The sequence below is a fragment of the Pleurodeles waltl genome, chromosome 4_2 (genome assembly GCF_031143425.1).
Source record: "Pleurodeles waltl isolate 20211129_DDA chromosome 4_2, aPleWal1.hap1.20221129, whole genome shotgun sequence".
Classification (NCBI taxonomy): domain Eukaryota; kingdom Metazoa; phylum Chordata; class Amphibia; order Caudata; family Salamandridae; genus Pleurodeles; species Pleurodeles waltl.
The window spans coordinates 566,133,812-566,149,911 of record NC_090443.1 but is presented as its reverse complement, the minus strand read 5'-3'; the positions used below and the strand labels follow the sequence as shown (position 1 = coordinate 566,149,911).

At 43.6% G+C, this 16,100-nt stretch overlaps 1 protein-coding gene across 2 annotated transcripts in view; it reads right to left on the bottom strand.

Annotated features, from left to right (window-relative positions):
* The window catches only part of DENND1B (DENN domain containing 1B), a 1,047,500-nt gene that overhangs the window by 874,536 nt on the left and 156,864 nt on the right, over positions 1-16,100 (bottom strand). For both annotated transcript variants that reach the window (XM_069232125.1, XM_069232124.1), the window contains exon 3: positions 3,598-3,641. In XM_069232125.1, coding sequence (XP_069088226.1) covers positions 3,598-3,641 — 44 coding nt within the window. The remainder of the gene's footprint in view (positions 1-3,597; positions 3,642-16,100) is intronic.

Genomic DNA, 16,100 nt, shown 5'->3' with positions numbered 1-16,100 from the left:
CTAATTGTGAAGTAATATGCATGTCATATATGCACCAGGGGTGTTACGTTTTTGTGGCTAAAAATACCTGGGGAACCTCTATGCTTTCTCTTTGGGTTTTGAGTTTTATAATGATTTACAATAATAACTGCCTATAATTTGGCTGTACCCTTGCTCTCATGCTTGACGGGTACTGATTATTGTGTAAGCCTTCTGCTGTGGCCTGTAAGCACAACTGCTGTCCCCATACCACTGAACAAGGCTGGTAGCAATATTCTGCAGGAACAGTGTGTAGCTTTTAGCCATGTTTTGCATCAAATACCTCTGCCTTTAGTATCTAGGGGGTCAACCTGAGTGCATATAAAATTCATTCAGATTCATTAAAGGGACCTACACCTGTTAGCAATAAAAATTCCTTTTCCCGTTATTATATGGATGCTAACTCCGACTCACGATTTTACTTTGTTTATTATAATATAAGCTATTTATAAAGCATAAGTCCAGGGTAGGAGAATGCTTTTAGCTCACAGCAGAAAAGAGGAATAGCATATGGTGAAATACTTCAGCTGATGATTTTAGCAAAACTTATGCAACAACATTTAGCAAACTGCCCATTTTTAGAAGAAGAGATGCTTTTGAGGAGGGGTCAGTGTTGCGAGCTCTAATAAACTTTCACATAAATATTGTGCCAAAATGAGTAATAACTGGGTTCAGAATATGTGTAACTTGCTGAAGAACTCAGAGTCTGACTTATGCCAAGAAGCCTGCGTTCTTACTGCGAGGGGCAAGAGACTGAGGCTCAGACATGTTCCGTCATGTGGAGCACCCAGAAGAGCAGAATGATATCCTGAGCATAACCAGTGCAGACTTTAGGTACGAAGGATTGTCCAGCCACTCTGTGTGGTTTATTTGCAAACTGTGTGTCATCCATCATCACTCAATATAACTAGAAAGATCAGTTCTGTCACTACCTCGAAGTGCTGAGTGACCTGTGACACCAGGCAACACTGTTGCAGTGGAGGACCGCTACAACGGCCTGAGGGCCACAACTCCCATAGATGAGGGGCCACTGTCAATGTGTTGTAATGTGTTGTTTGTTCTCAAAGGCAGGATCTGAGAAGAGGGGCTGCTGCCAGTGTTGCTGCACCCACTGATGAGGATAGTCTATGTGACTGACAAGAGCATGCCGCCAATTTCTACCATGAGCCGTGTTCCAGCAAACAAGTAACCCAAGGCCTGAAATCAAAGACTAAGAGACTGTGTTTTGAACCCAGAAAGATAATAACTCTTTTGCTCAAGATTACAACAAACTGGCCTCTGGGATTCCAAACATGGTAGTTACTTATACAACCTAATAGCTAGCTTGTAACTGTACCTGTTCTTTGTCTACGACATTTTTATAGTTGCTGTATCACTGAAGGTATTGTGGGCACTATGAGAACAGACGTTCACCACAGTGAATTTTGTGAGTGTTGCCTTCCTTGACTGGATTCCCATATATATTTTTGTTGGCCCCTGTAGCTGACCCCATTTTTTCTGTGTGCAATATTTCATTTGATGTGATATTGAAATTCGACTTCTTTTACTAAGACAAGCACTAGCTTGGAAAGCATAATATTATGTCTGCTATATGACTGTTTGAGTTCTGGGTCTCTGCCCCTCACACTGCCTCTTGGAAACGTTTGACTGTGAGCACTTGCTACTCTGAGAGTCAAGTGTAGAAAGGGGAAACTTGGTCCAGTTTCCAGAACCATAGTAGGATGGACCCCGGGACACCAAATGCAAAAGGCCCTACTCAACAGTTGTGGCTCAGTAGACTCTGCCTGCCCTCTAGCCCCTAGAATGGAGCTCATTAGGATTTAATTTGCTAGGTGGAGACATGCGCTCTGACCAGAGGAGTACCAGTGGAGACATATACGACCTGTGTCTGGATATGAAGAGAGAGGATCAAAGCAAAAGGAGTATAGAGGTTCTACCATCATGAACTCTGGTTTAAAGGTAGAGGTGAAGGGTTGTGGCTTGGGCAGCAGAATGAAAAGGATGATGCCTGCATTCCCACCTGCATCTTGGAGGCAGGGGGTAGTTGGCAAGACAAATGCATTCACTTGAAAAATATGGATTTCTGACTCACCCTTCTCCAGGCCCAAAATCATCAGATGCCCACATTGCCAAAACAGGTAATTTTTCATGGTGTAATTTTGATGTCCCCACATTACTTTGGGGCCTTTCTTGTAGAGGTTAATAGGACTGCACAGATAAGTGGGGTACCATTTTTAATGGGAAAAGAGTAGGAGCACAAATATTTTGTAGACTGAATTTCTCTCTGTTTTTGGCTTCCAAATGTAAGCCAGGGTGCAAGAAAGAACACATTTTGATACATGTCCTCTGAATCACATGATAGTAGGGGTATCCCAAAGTTCAGAGTAGTACAAATAACCACTATTTCTAAATTCAATATCCTGTGCACACAGAAAAATAGATAGGTTTCCTTAACACCAATTTCTCATTCATAAGATCCTACTAAATATATTAATGCATGGTCTGTGGACACTGACATATCATTATAACCTGCACCTAATTTGTTGACTCTGGGTATCACGTTTGTGGACAACTAACAAACACTACACATCTCTGCTACCAGAAGGGTCTGACGAGTTGTTTTCCTACTTTTTTAAATTAAACATCAAGGAAAGGAATGACAGATTAAAACATTATCACCAATTGTTGGTTTTCTTTTCTCATTTTCATTTTTTCAATGATTAGTTTCTTTGGGAAAATCATGATTGATCTATATAAATGAACCTTTGCTGATTAAGATCTTTTTTATACCTTTCAGAAATGTATAGCTATCTGGGTTCACCATGGCTATACCTCCTGTTTCCATTACAAACTGCAAGTAGATGAAAATCACAAAAATAGAAAAAAATGGTCTACCACTTAGGGGGGAAAAAACAAAAACTGTGGCAAAAGAGTATTTATTTTAAAATGTTACTTTTTCCTGAAAGCTGTGAAGATGGTGATCTTAGCAAAGTTAACATTTTGCTGATGTAATTAAAAAAAAACAAAAAAAAAACACCTATACTTTCATGCTTTCTTTTTCCCATTTTTCCAAAAGAAACCGAAGGTATTGGTATTTGCTGGCTATTTTCTCAAGCACTGGGCATCGTTGATATTCCGAATATGCGTGCGGGGTGGGTGCAAATTTGCCTTGGATACTTTTTATGGAAAAAGTGGAGAATGCTTACGTGCCCCAAACATCAACAATTCTGGTTACCTGTATAACCATTTGATCAGCAAGAGATGAAGAGCAGAAGAAACTCGAGGGGGACTGAAAGAGATTGAAATGAGACAAGGAAATGCACGATAACCCACTTGTCCAAAGAGGATACGAATGCAAACCTTTAGAGTATATTACAACCATAAAAGTAAAGGTGGTAACTCAAAGTAGACTGATGCACATTTATTGAAATATGTCAGAACTAAGTAATAAACTTGAATTTTAGTAGAGAAATGGGATTAACGGCAGGCTTTCAGCTTCCATAGTATCACGTATCTGTGCACATAACTCTATATATTAAAGTACTTATTATATTATAAAATACATTTCATATGTCCAACCTGGTCTTTAAACTCCTCCGGAAACTTCCACAGTACCACAGGCTCTGCAAAAAACAAAAAAAAACAAAGAGAGAGCATCAGTAGGAGTGGCCTTAATTGCACAATATACTTACAATGGCTATCTTAGTTTCAGGCTTCAAATAAGGGAACATTTGTGTCTCTTTATAGTTAGAATCATTGGTGCTGGAATTATCTTTAATTTATGATTTGCCCACATAGTTTATGTTTACTGTGTTTTTTGAGGGAGAAAAATATTCTCGGTACTCATCCTGGCTAAAAACATCTCTCTCTTTTGGCATGATCCTCAATATAACAGGATACATGGAATCATTCAAGATGTTCCTTAATATCCATTGGCATCTTTCTGTGCTATTGAATCTGCTGTTAAAGAAAACCTCAATGTAAGAAATGTTACTCCACGTGGAAAATATCTTACATAATCAACCATTTGTCAAAACACTCTCTCTAAGTTCATTCACTGATACAAGAGACAAGATGGTCACAAAAACATCCTTCAGCAATATTAATATTTCTGACATTAAGTAGCTGGATGGATGATGAGCCATACTTTATATCATTGCCTGGATTTCTTCTCTCCCTCCTTTAGGCTTTGCAATTTCAGTTTGTAATGGATTCTGTAATAAAACTGCTTAAAAGTCAAGGTCCCAACATAGTGGTTTCATGAAGAGTACATGAATGATATCAAAGTTAAAACTCCTTTAAAACCAATTTGATGGCATTTTATATTCTCTTCTTCAATCACCTTTAACTAAACATTACATGTACCTACTCCGCACTTTTCGTTGCCAGTACTTTCTCCTATGTTTACATTACCCCTCACTCAATTACTTTCATTTAAGGACCTTCCCCTTTGTTTTTAAATGTCTTTCTTCACTATTTGAACCCTGCCCAACCCATTACATCTCTACTGCTTGCTTCACCCCTCCTCCCAATTACTATGACTTTAATGCCCCCTGTACGACAGCTTAAGAGTGAAGATGGCCCATTAACAACTGCCCAGGAAGTTCTATGCTAACGTCCCTTACAATCTCAGAGCGATTCTACATGGTCACTGTTTGGAGGCTGTTAATAGTAGTTGCTGTAGCGTATTACCCAGCCTTAGTACCGGCCAGTGACTATGCCACACACAGAGCTGTAAATCCCCTGTCTTTATTCCTCTGCGTGTACCTGTTGACTCCTCAACATTATACACCAAGCTTTCATTAGATTCTATTATAGTGATTATGTCACACTGATAAGGAGTTCGCTGGGAGCCAGAAAGGTTGAGTCCTAAAACATACAAGACACTACAGTTGCACTGTGACATCAGAGGTCGCCTGAGAAGCTATTTTTCAATTGCATGTGTAATCTAACTTAAGAAGGCACCTGTAATAGTAAAAATAAGTAGATATATTCATAAAGAAATACCTTTGTACATAGATATATGCAAATCCATATAACTACTTAGCACATTTTAATATTATTACATTCCCCATTAAAATATGCATTGTAGAGAAAAAACAAAAACTTGGTTTATGAATAAAATAAATATATTGGAAATTTCACTATATGTCACAGCTACCTGTTAACTATTATCAACAGCATTTAGCCAAGGACCACTAATAGATTCTCTGCTTGAGTACCTCCAATAAATGCTCAACTCATTTAGGGCAAGTTACTTACCTTCGTTAACGGAATATCTGGTATAGACTGTATCTAGCTGCAGATTCCTTCCCTGTGAATTCTCCACAGGCATCAGACTGGATCTGGAAGATTTTCTGTGAGCAATACCCCTGCGCGCCAGAAAGTGGAGTCGATCAGCTCTACATCCAGGGTCATTCGCACCAGAAATTACATTGTGTACCTATAAAGATTTCACCCAGGTGCACAGACGTCAGTTTCTTTTCACAACTTTCTGGCAACAAATGCCAAAAGCGCGGAACCATGAAAAGCACTGATCACTGGTGTGCCAAAACTAGAGCCCTAAAAATACACTTGCAGAGTGGGGACGATGGGTGGGCTGGTAAGGAATCTGCAGCTAGATATAGTCGCTACCAGATAAGGCATTACCCAAGGTAAGTAACTTGTCCAACTGATATAGACTTCCAGCTGAAGATTCCTTACCTGTGAATAGATACCCAAGCAAAACCATCCCTGGAGGTGGGTCTGTGAACCAATTTCAAATAAGAAAGTCCTGCAGGACCAAACAAGCCAAGTGCCCATCACTAGAGACCTGACTGTCCAGGCAGTAGTGTTTGCTAAATATGTGCAAAGATACCCAGGTTGCTGCCTGGCAGATGTCCAGGCCCTCCACAAGGTAACACTTTTGGCAGAAAAGAGGTCCTTATGCGAAGTACCTCTTTGTCAAGCTATACAGAGAGGTAGGGCGACTTAAATGATAAGGCGTGCAGTTCACTCACTCAATGCCACAGGGAAGGCTGCTTTCAATGTGAGAAGCCGGAGGGGACAATTGTGGAGGGGCTTAAAAGGAGCACACATCAAAAAAGGCAGAAACAAATTAAGATCCCACTGGGGCATAAAGAATGGAAAAGAAAGGAAGAGATGAGTAAGACCTTAGAGGAACCTATGTACATTAGGAAACTTAACCAAGGATGGTTGATCATGTTTGAAGAAAGCAGAAATGGCAGATAAATAGCCTTGGGAGTGCGCGAAGCAGAAACCTGTTGGGCAAGGGAAAGATTGCAAAGTAAAACCTCAAAGAGAGGGGCAGAAAGGGGATCAACAGACTTGTCTGCTCTGGAGTTCAGAGACCCCACCAGGTGTTGAACCACCAGTGACATTCACTGCTGAGTTCCAGGCATGTCAAGAGGCGCGGAGACTCTTGACAGGGGGTCCACAACCCCATGCCAGCCTGTTTGTTGCAGTACCACATGGCGGTGCTGTTGCCAGTGAACATCTGCACCAGCCTTCATTTGATGGAAGGTAGAAAGCCTTTCAATGCCAGTCTGATCACCCGAAGCTCCAACAGATTGATGTGGAGTCCAGATTCCGCTGGAGGCCAGAGTTCTCTGATCTTCATGGGTCCCTGATGGCTGCCCCATTCCAGAAGTGATCCATCTGTCACTACTGTTAGATCTGGTTGAGGAAGGAAGAGGATCTACCTTTGACACCATTGTGATTTGCTAAGCACCACTGTAGATCATTCACAGTTCTCTCTGATATCTGGACCATGTCAGAGAGATTCTCCTGATGCTGCGCCCACTGTAACTACTGCAATTCCCACATATGCCATCTGGCATATGTCACCATCAGAATGCAGGAGGCCAGGAGTCCCAACAGCCTCAGAGTCATTCTCACTGAAATCCAGGATAGAGGCTGATAAATCTGTATCACAGCCTGAATATCCCGGACTAGTTGCTCGGGAGGATAAGTCTGAAATCACACTGTTTTCAGAACAGCTCCAATGAAAGAGGGCATCTGAAAGGGAGTTTGGTGTTACTTCGGCAAGTTTATAGTGAACCCTAGCAAAAGCAGGAGGTTTGCCGTAGTCTGGAGGTGGGAGATGACAGCATGGGCAATCCCGCCTTCAACAGCCAGTCATCGAGATAGGGGAAGACTGACACCCCTAATGTCCACAGAAAAACTGCAACCACTACCGTCACCTTGGTGAACATCCGGGGGGGCTGGTATGGCCAAAGGGAAACATGGTGAACTGAAAGTGCTTGTGACCTACTGTAAACTGCAGGTAACATCTGTGAGCAGGTAGGAAGGGAGATGTGGAAATAAGGATCGCTACCATCCAGTCTCCTAGGCCCAAGGCAAACTAGACCTGAGCCAATGTGAGCATTTTGAATTTCTGCTTCTTGAGGTAGAGATTAAGGACTCATAGGTCTAAACTAGGGTGAAGACCGTTGTCCCTTTTGGGAACCAGAAAGTAGCTGGAATAACAAGCACAGCCTACTTCTGCCACGGAACTCTTGCTATGGCTTTCTGAAAAGAGAGCCATGACTTTCTGGTGGAGAAGGAACAGATGATCTTCTGTCTTCCAGTCGTGGGATGGTGGCATAGAGGGAGGTGTAGTCTTGAAGGGGATGAAGTAGCCCTTCGGACGATCTGCAAAACCCACCTGCCTGAAGTTACTGACTGCCAGCAGAGCAGGTGATGGCGAATTTTGCTGCCAAGTAGGTGCCCATGGTGGTAAAGAGGCAGACTAGGAGGGTTTAGAGGCTGCTGCATATGGGGGAGGACAGACTGACAAGGCCACTGGCCACCTGATTCACCAAGGCAGCATGAAAGGCACGGTGGCAGGGCAGAAAGTGGCACAGTTGGAAGCCCCTTCTGCAGCCATGAAAGGAGCAAAGGGCAGACCGACAGGGGACTGCCGTGAGGCCCAAGACTTGGCATTAGCCCAAGAATCATTGAAGCACTTAAGCACCAAATCTGCCCTCTCTCCGAAGAGACAGGTACCATCAAAGGGCATGCCCATAAGTGAAGGGTGGGCGTTCCCTTAAAAAGCCAGATGTCCTCAGCCAGGCGTGGCACCTCAAAGCCACTTCCATTGAAACCGCTCTGCTTAGCGAGTCAGTTGTGGCAGGTCTGCAATGAATTGTGAACAGAGTCACTCCTGTCATCAACAGCCTGAGAGAGTAAAGACCTGGCTTCCACCAGGACCTGTGGCAGCACTTGTGCAACCATGTCCTACACAGTGTGGGACTACCAACCCAAAAGGCATGTGGTGTTCACAGTCTGCAATGCCAGGCTAGTGGGAGAAAACATCTTCCCAAATGAGTCAAGCCTCTTGGATTCCCTATCCAGGGGAGCAGTAGGGAAAGAGCCATAGGAAGTTGAGACTTGGATCACCAAGCTCGCACGAGGTAGGGATTAGCGTGAGGAAGGTTGGGTGCCCAGGTGCAGGGCGATGGCAGTGGGCAAACATCCTATTTACAGGAGCCCCTGTGATGGGTTAGGACCGGTACCCAAACGGACGTCCGTGAGGGCATCATTGAAAGGGAGCTGGGGTTAGAATGTGGAAGTTTCCAGTTTCAGCACCTCTGTCAAGAGATTTGTCTTGACTGCCACCAAGGATAGCTGAAGGGCCAGGACGTGTTGGCATCGGGATGGTGCAGTCTGTGAGCGCCAGCCACATCGACATTGGAACAGGCCCTGGGAAAGGTAAGATGGTACGACCAGTGTTGGTCCGCATCCACAACTCGATCCTCAGAAGCCCTTCAGAGCCAAGGCCAGAGTCACTGGCACTGAACTAAATGTGCCCCTCCCCAACTCTATTGGTCCCGTGGGAGTGTCAGAGGGGTTGGACTGCCCAAAAATGAGGTACATTACCTCATAGAACTCCTTCATTTGGGCACAAGTCGCTCCAGCTCCTGGAAAGTCAAGCATGCACGGAAAAAGCACAAGCACAGGTTCTGAAGAATTAGGCCTAAAATGCTGAAGGTCCCTCATTATGCTGTGCGATAGATGAGGAGAAGTCGAAGACTGCTTTAACTTCTTGCTCTCTTCTTGTGCCTCGACTTGTCTAATCATCCAAGGACTGGGACTACTTTGAACCCCACAACCGGTACCAGGATCTAAACTTGCGTGGAGTCACGTGCCAGGTTGCCTTCATCTTTAGGTCTGAGCATGACTTCCGATTGTGGTCCCACTCCAAACACCAGGATTTGTCACCAACATCGCTCGATGACAGGATCTGTATAGCTTAAAACCTGCCTTGTGTGACGATATCCTCAACTCACCAGGAGGTAAACCTCAAAAATACTCCAAAAAAAAAGTAAAGAAAGTTAAGACAAAAAATGATTGAGGGGTAGCTCATCTCTTGGATAGGCGCTATCTGGCACGGAAAGAAATGAACTGTCATTGGTGCACCTAGGTGGCGCTTATATAGGTACTGCAAAGTCATTTACAGCGCGGACACAACTTACCGGCGCACACGTGTAATGCTCATCAAAAATCTTCTAGATCCAGCCTGACACCTGGGCACAATTCATGTGTAAGGAATCTGCAGCTAGGAGTCTCTATCAGATATACTAGCTACAGCTAGCAGTTTAGCAGAGGACTAGGAGGGCTAAGTCCTTGCCAGATTTTGTGGACAACCACAGAATGTCAAAGATTCCAATTAGATTCATTGAATGAAAATGTGTTTTTCTAACCTAACAATATGCCTTGATCCAGTTCTCCTAGCCCTACATTGACTAATGCAGAGCTGTAAACTCTACAGAACAAACAGCACTTCATTTTTCCTGTCCCCAGAAATGCTTACCTTAGAAGCCTAGACCTAATTATAATAACCATTATAGGGAGGCATGCAACCTCAACAAGTTCAGAGTTGGACACACAATGTAATGTACAGAGGAACTGGCTGTTGTATGCTCAGAGATGGCATTGATGCGAACACAGCAAGCTAATGTCATCAAGATAAATATTGAACAGGGTAGTGGACCTTCAAAAGATGCCAATCCAAGCGTTAGCATATCTCTTATGTGTAAAAACAGCACTTATTCCCATAAGTATTTGTGATAAACAACTAGTAAAAACAATAAGGAGGCCTTTGTTTGTGGGGTTTTGTTGTTCATTGTTGACTTTGTACACAGGTAAAGCTCTAAACTATCCTGCCTACTGAAGGGTACCGACACCGTTTATGAAATTAAATATTATTCGCAAATTAATAAAGCACATTTATGTTTAAAGCAAAGTTGAAAATCGAAAGTTTTAAAACACTTTGCAAATGTGAAGTAATTTGAAACTGGGAGCTAAAAATTAAGGTGACATCCTTATCTTGATCCCTGGGTGCAGGTCAAGAACTGAAAATGGAATCTAGTACAGACAATTGCTGGCCTCAACTGGAGCAGCAATGGAATGCGCCAACAAAAGAATACCATGCACTAGGAGCAAAAAACACAAAGTTATATTCCAATGCCCAGCCTATTTCTTTGATGTTTAGGAACAAAAAGTAAATTTTGAAAAGGCTGAAACTTTCTATTTAAAATGTCAATATTTGTTATTTGTGAAGTAAATAACGTATTCCATAAGTTATTTGTTTGATGCAGACTTGTTTCTCTACTACCGTGTATTGCTTTGAGGTTCAAATTATTAAAATTACTTAGATTAATTTCTGGAACTGGTGAAATCCTCTTTTCAGGGCCACAAAAGTAAAAAGGTTAAGAACCGCTGCTCTACAGATCCTTTCACAGTACTGTTAGCAAAGCCCAATTTTCAGCAAGAGGACTCAGTTCAGATGATGTCTTATTTTATCCCAATACTTAGAAAATATTTTCAGTGTAAAAAAGTATGCCATAAAAATAAAGTGGCAAATGATTTTCAAAAGTTTACTTAACTCAAAATTTCAATATTTGCATTAGTTTAAGAGGGTCAGCCTCGGATTCAAAGTAGTAAGAGTTCCATAACAAATACTCTCACAGCCAAAGATATTTAAGAACATACTGCTTAGAAGAATGTCTGACTAGAAAACTAAATTGATTAATAAACCTATCAACCCCAGTATGGAAATTAAGCAATACATGTTTTCTTACACCAGATGGGCTCTCATGTGATGCAATCTGTTTAAAATATTGGAAAATTAGCAACATTCTCAAAATGAAATATGTATTTAACTATTTTACAAATGTTTGAGGACATCCAATAGCGATGAAACACATGCATATAAGTAAATGACAAATTAGGTCACTATTGATATTAGTGCACACATTTTTTCACTGGAACCATTTCTCGAAATGTAAGAAAAACTATTATAATACGGGCAATTCTACGGCCAGGCAAACCAAACATGCAAATACTTTTGAACCATATGTACACTGCATGTGTTAATTGTACTTTCAGGCTTTATGTAGTGAACAATAACTTTTTTGGCATATCTGGGTGAAACAATTACTAGAAGATCTAAAGGAAGAATAATCTAATTTGGGTGCTTTGCATACATGGATGTCTGTTTCAACTAATCACCAAATTTTGTTCAGTTCTGAAACACCTAGGAGCAATATGTGTTCAGAAATTAGCTCTGGAAGTGATCATCTGTTGCCCTTGATCCTTTCAAGGACCAATTTGAGGAAAAAACACATTCTGCAACTTGATTTGATCCTTCTATAATTTAAGATTGTGTCTATGCCAAAGATTCCCAACTTTCCCACACCATAACTAAAATACTAACCTAAAATCTGAAACATTTCCATCAACAAAAAACAACAAACAATGTCAAGACTGGCACATCAGTCTGATAGAAGAATTTGCTGGGTAGCAGGCATGACACAATAAAATCCATTTGCAGAGTGGGGGATTATGGGCTGATTTAAACCTTGGATTGTTTGGAGATGATGTTCCCGTGTACTGCACCAGAAGCATAAGTACTAGAATACTGTAGGAGATGTATAGTTGCAAGGAGACACTGCACCCGTCATGTGCATTATTCTTTCTGAATCAGTGCACCGTCCTATAGGGTACTGCAGTTCCAAAACAGATTTGATCTTCATGATGAAGTCTTCTGCTTTTCTACAATGACACTGACTCTTTGCAAACAGCTAAGCACTAGGGCAAGTACTCATCTACTTCCTAACTTCGTCCTACTACTTGCTGAAGAATTCAATAATAGATTAGTGAAGTGATTAACCCTTTGCTAACGGAGAGGCAATGTTTGGCCTTTACTGAATGATTATGCAAGCTCATTGTTCTTTAATTTGGATGGCATTCAAACACGCTAAAGAAATTGGTGGAGGAACCACCAGTGATAACCGAAAGGATTAAGCAATTTAAATGGGAGTAATTTAAGGAAGGCCACAATGGTTGTTTGACACTTCCCTTAGAAATGTGCTTATTGGTGCTACCTACAAAAATATTCTGCCCCAATGGTGACTCATTGTTAATTGGATTCTATAGGTTGGGTCACAACGTTGACATATTTTTGATGTGGAGTGTTTTTAGAAATTAGTGGCTTCCTGACACCTGGATTGAAGGGGTCATTTTGAAGACCACTTGCTCTTTTAGCCACACCTTTGTTCATGTTGTATATAACACTGGTGCACTTTATTTTTCCACTTTAATCACTTTCACTGCACCGTCACTTTAGGAGCACCTGAATGTAATGATTTTTGATTTAGAACCAGTATTGAACTATAAATTGAATAAAATGTATTAACTACATAACAATCTTACCAAGACTAAAGATTTCTAGAATCACTGACGTGAAAGTTAAGAGCTACTCTTCCCCTTGGGGACCAATTTTTTGTTATATAACTTTGTGAACATAGCTACAATAATGTCGGGCACAGTTTCCCACTTACATCAGTCCATCTTGCCATTAATGACCTCAGTATTTACAGTATTATGCAGAAGTGTATTTTCTAAAGGTGCACACATCTCCATTACCCGTAGATTTGTTGTGTCTCCAAACTTGCCAATGGTACCCCATTCTCTACAACCAAGCACATTCTTGCTTGACCTGCCCTTCATGTCTGTACCTCATGTCTCGGTCGGTCATGTCATACCATGAAGTCGCTTAAGGGGTTTACACTGGGCCAAGAAGATATATTAACCTCAGTTTCTACAGAAAACAAAACTGCCACATAGATGTAATTTGTGGTCAGTTGAGCCTTCCTGTAAGATAATTTTCTCAACTGCATGAAGTGGTCATGGAAAATGCATCTAAAAGATATTTCTGTATTCATCAAACTCACAAGATTTCCACACAACTTTAAATACCCTACATGTTGCAAGTTATTGAGATAAATACCCATGCCACAACTGAAATATTATCTGGGAACCTTCTGCCTTAATGGAAAATATTATTCTAAGATTGTTCTGCACAATGGAAGGGTAGGTTGCAGAAGGTTTGATAGAAATGGTATTTTAAATACCCCCCCTAAGTGGCAAGAGTATGCACAGTTATAGGTCCTGTGCTCGCTGTGCCCGACTGACAAGCTGCAATCAGGGTGAAACCAGTCTCTGGTTGCTTGAAGTCTGAGTAGACCTGGCAGTTCAAGCTGGACTGTTCTTATTGGAGCAGGGTCAAGACTGTTTTGCATATGGCTGGGTCCAAACTGAGGTGAAATGCTGGGCAAAATAATTATGGGTTGGGATAATACCCCAAGCTCTTGTCAGTGGCTAGACAAACTGCAAGCATTTGTGCCATCACACTTTGTGTGATGGATATAGGGCAGTAATAGAAAGCTACTATATGTGTAAAGGCACAGTATAAAAGTACTGACAGGTATGAATAAAGAAAGCAGGGCACACATCACAAACCTCTACATATGACAGGTTACTCCAATCCTTTTGGGTCAGAAATCTCAGGTCTGCGTAGACATCACTGCAAAACTAAAACCAGCAGTGGAATGCTGCAGGAAACACCTCTACGATAACTTCTAAAAATTTATCATTTCTGGAAAGGTTTCTAAACCCAGACATAAAACATAGGCGCTCATTGCAACCCTGGCGGTCGGTGATAAAGCGGCGGTAATCCCGCCAAAAGGCCGGCGGAAAAAAAAAAATGGAACTACTACCATGGCGGAAACTGCCAACACAGACAGCCACTTTAACACACCGACTGCCACAGTAACCGCCAACAGACAGGCAGAAGACAATGTACCGCCCACACTATTACAAGGCACCAATCTGCCAGCTTTTCCCGGGGCAGTACCAACACCATCAAAAGCACGGCGGAAACAGAACACAGGGACAATGGCTGCCATCAGTGCTGAGGCCAGAGCCTGAAATGCTCTCTGCTGGGCTGCCACACCAGAATTAATGCCCTCCAGGTATGAATTTGTTTGCTGCAAATGCCTCTTGACACCCTGGATGGCATTCAAAATGGTTGACTGCCCAACAGTGAGGATCTCAGGAGGTCAATAGCCTCCTCACTGAGGGCAGCAGGGCTGACTGGGGCAGTGCCTGAGGTTCCTGGGGCGAAGGAGATACCCACCCTCCTGGGTGAGTGGGCACGGGAAACACGCTGAGGGGCTGCTGGGAGAGCAGTGCTGGTAGGGGGGTGGTGGCTGTACCTGTTGTGGTGGGCACAGAGGTGCCCGCCACCGCAAGAGAGCTCACATCAGAGGAGTTGCTGTTGCTGGGGTCCTCTCCTGTCCCAGTCATGGAGCTCCCCTCGCCCTCCGTCCCACTGATGCCTTCAGACTCCGTACATTCACCCTCCTGGGCCATGTGGGTTGCAGCTCCCTCCTGCTCCGGTGCCACTGCTCCTCCACCAGATGATGCTAATGCACACAAGGACAGGGTGACAAAACAAAAATGGGGGGAAGACAGAGGAGGCACATGGTCAATGCCAGCAACACCACTACCGTTGGCGGACACAACACACAGGGAGAAGCCCTATGCACTAGGCCATGCACTAACTGTTCATAGGAAAATCACCTGCCAATGGGGGACTGTGCCTAAACCTATTTGCTGCACACCTGGAACCCACAGGAGCCTAACTGGATGTAGATGGCCACTACCACTATTGGGGTTGGAGTGCCACAGAGCCTGCCTAACATGGGACCAACCCTACCAAGCTCGCCTTGGCCTAGGGGAAACCACAGCCCACATCCCCACCCAGACACCTCATAGAAAACGCAGAGTCAGCTGGATGAGACTGTACTCACCCCCTTGTGGCTGCTGTGATGCCCTCAAGTGCTCATCCAACTCCTGATAGGCCACCGCCAGGATCCGGAACATCAGGGGGGTCATGGTGCGACAGGCACCCCTTCCACATTGGGAGGCCATCCCCAGCTGGGCCTCCGCCGTCTTCTGGCTCCAGCGGCGCAGGTCCTCCCATCTCTTGCGGCAGTGGGTGCTCCGTCTATGATAGACCCCCAGGGTCCGTACTTCCTTGGCAGTGGCACGCCAAATACCCTTCTTCTGGTGGGCGCTGACCAAGAGGTAAGGTAAAGTAAGAAAGGAACTTGCTCCCCCGTCCAGTTAGTCATACTAATTTCCCACCAGTTCCCACCCATGCCCTGACACACATACACTCACCATCCTCACATGCAGGCCTCAGCCCCCCCACCCCCCCAACACGTACCTACCAGCCAAACCACTCTATACATTCATGTCTCACACATCATGCGCACAGTGTACTCACCTGTTTGTCTGGAGGACCGTAGAATAGCGTGTACTGGGGAGGACCCCATCCACTAGTCTCTCCAACTCCTCCACACTGAAGGCAGGGGCCCTTTCCCCAGACACTCGCGCCATTGTCGTTTCCAGACACAGGTCACAGCAGCACTTGCAGTGTAGGTCTCCTCCTGTTGAAGGTCAGGTATCAAGTGAGTGAACAGCTAGAAAATGGCGGTCACGTCTGCGGCGGTGCGTACCTCCTGGAACCCATAGGACCCCAATGATAACCAATGCAGAATAGCGCGGCGGTCTTTGACCGCCTACCGCAACGCTGCACAACACCAGCGTAATTACCTCATTTCCCCTTGTCCCTCCTTACAGGTCAGGCAGCCGCCATTTCAGGGTGGCACATGGCAGGGCACCTAACTGCATCACAGCACCTTTGGGCACAAATAAGGACAGACAATGCC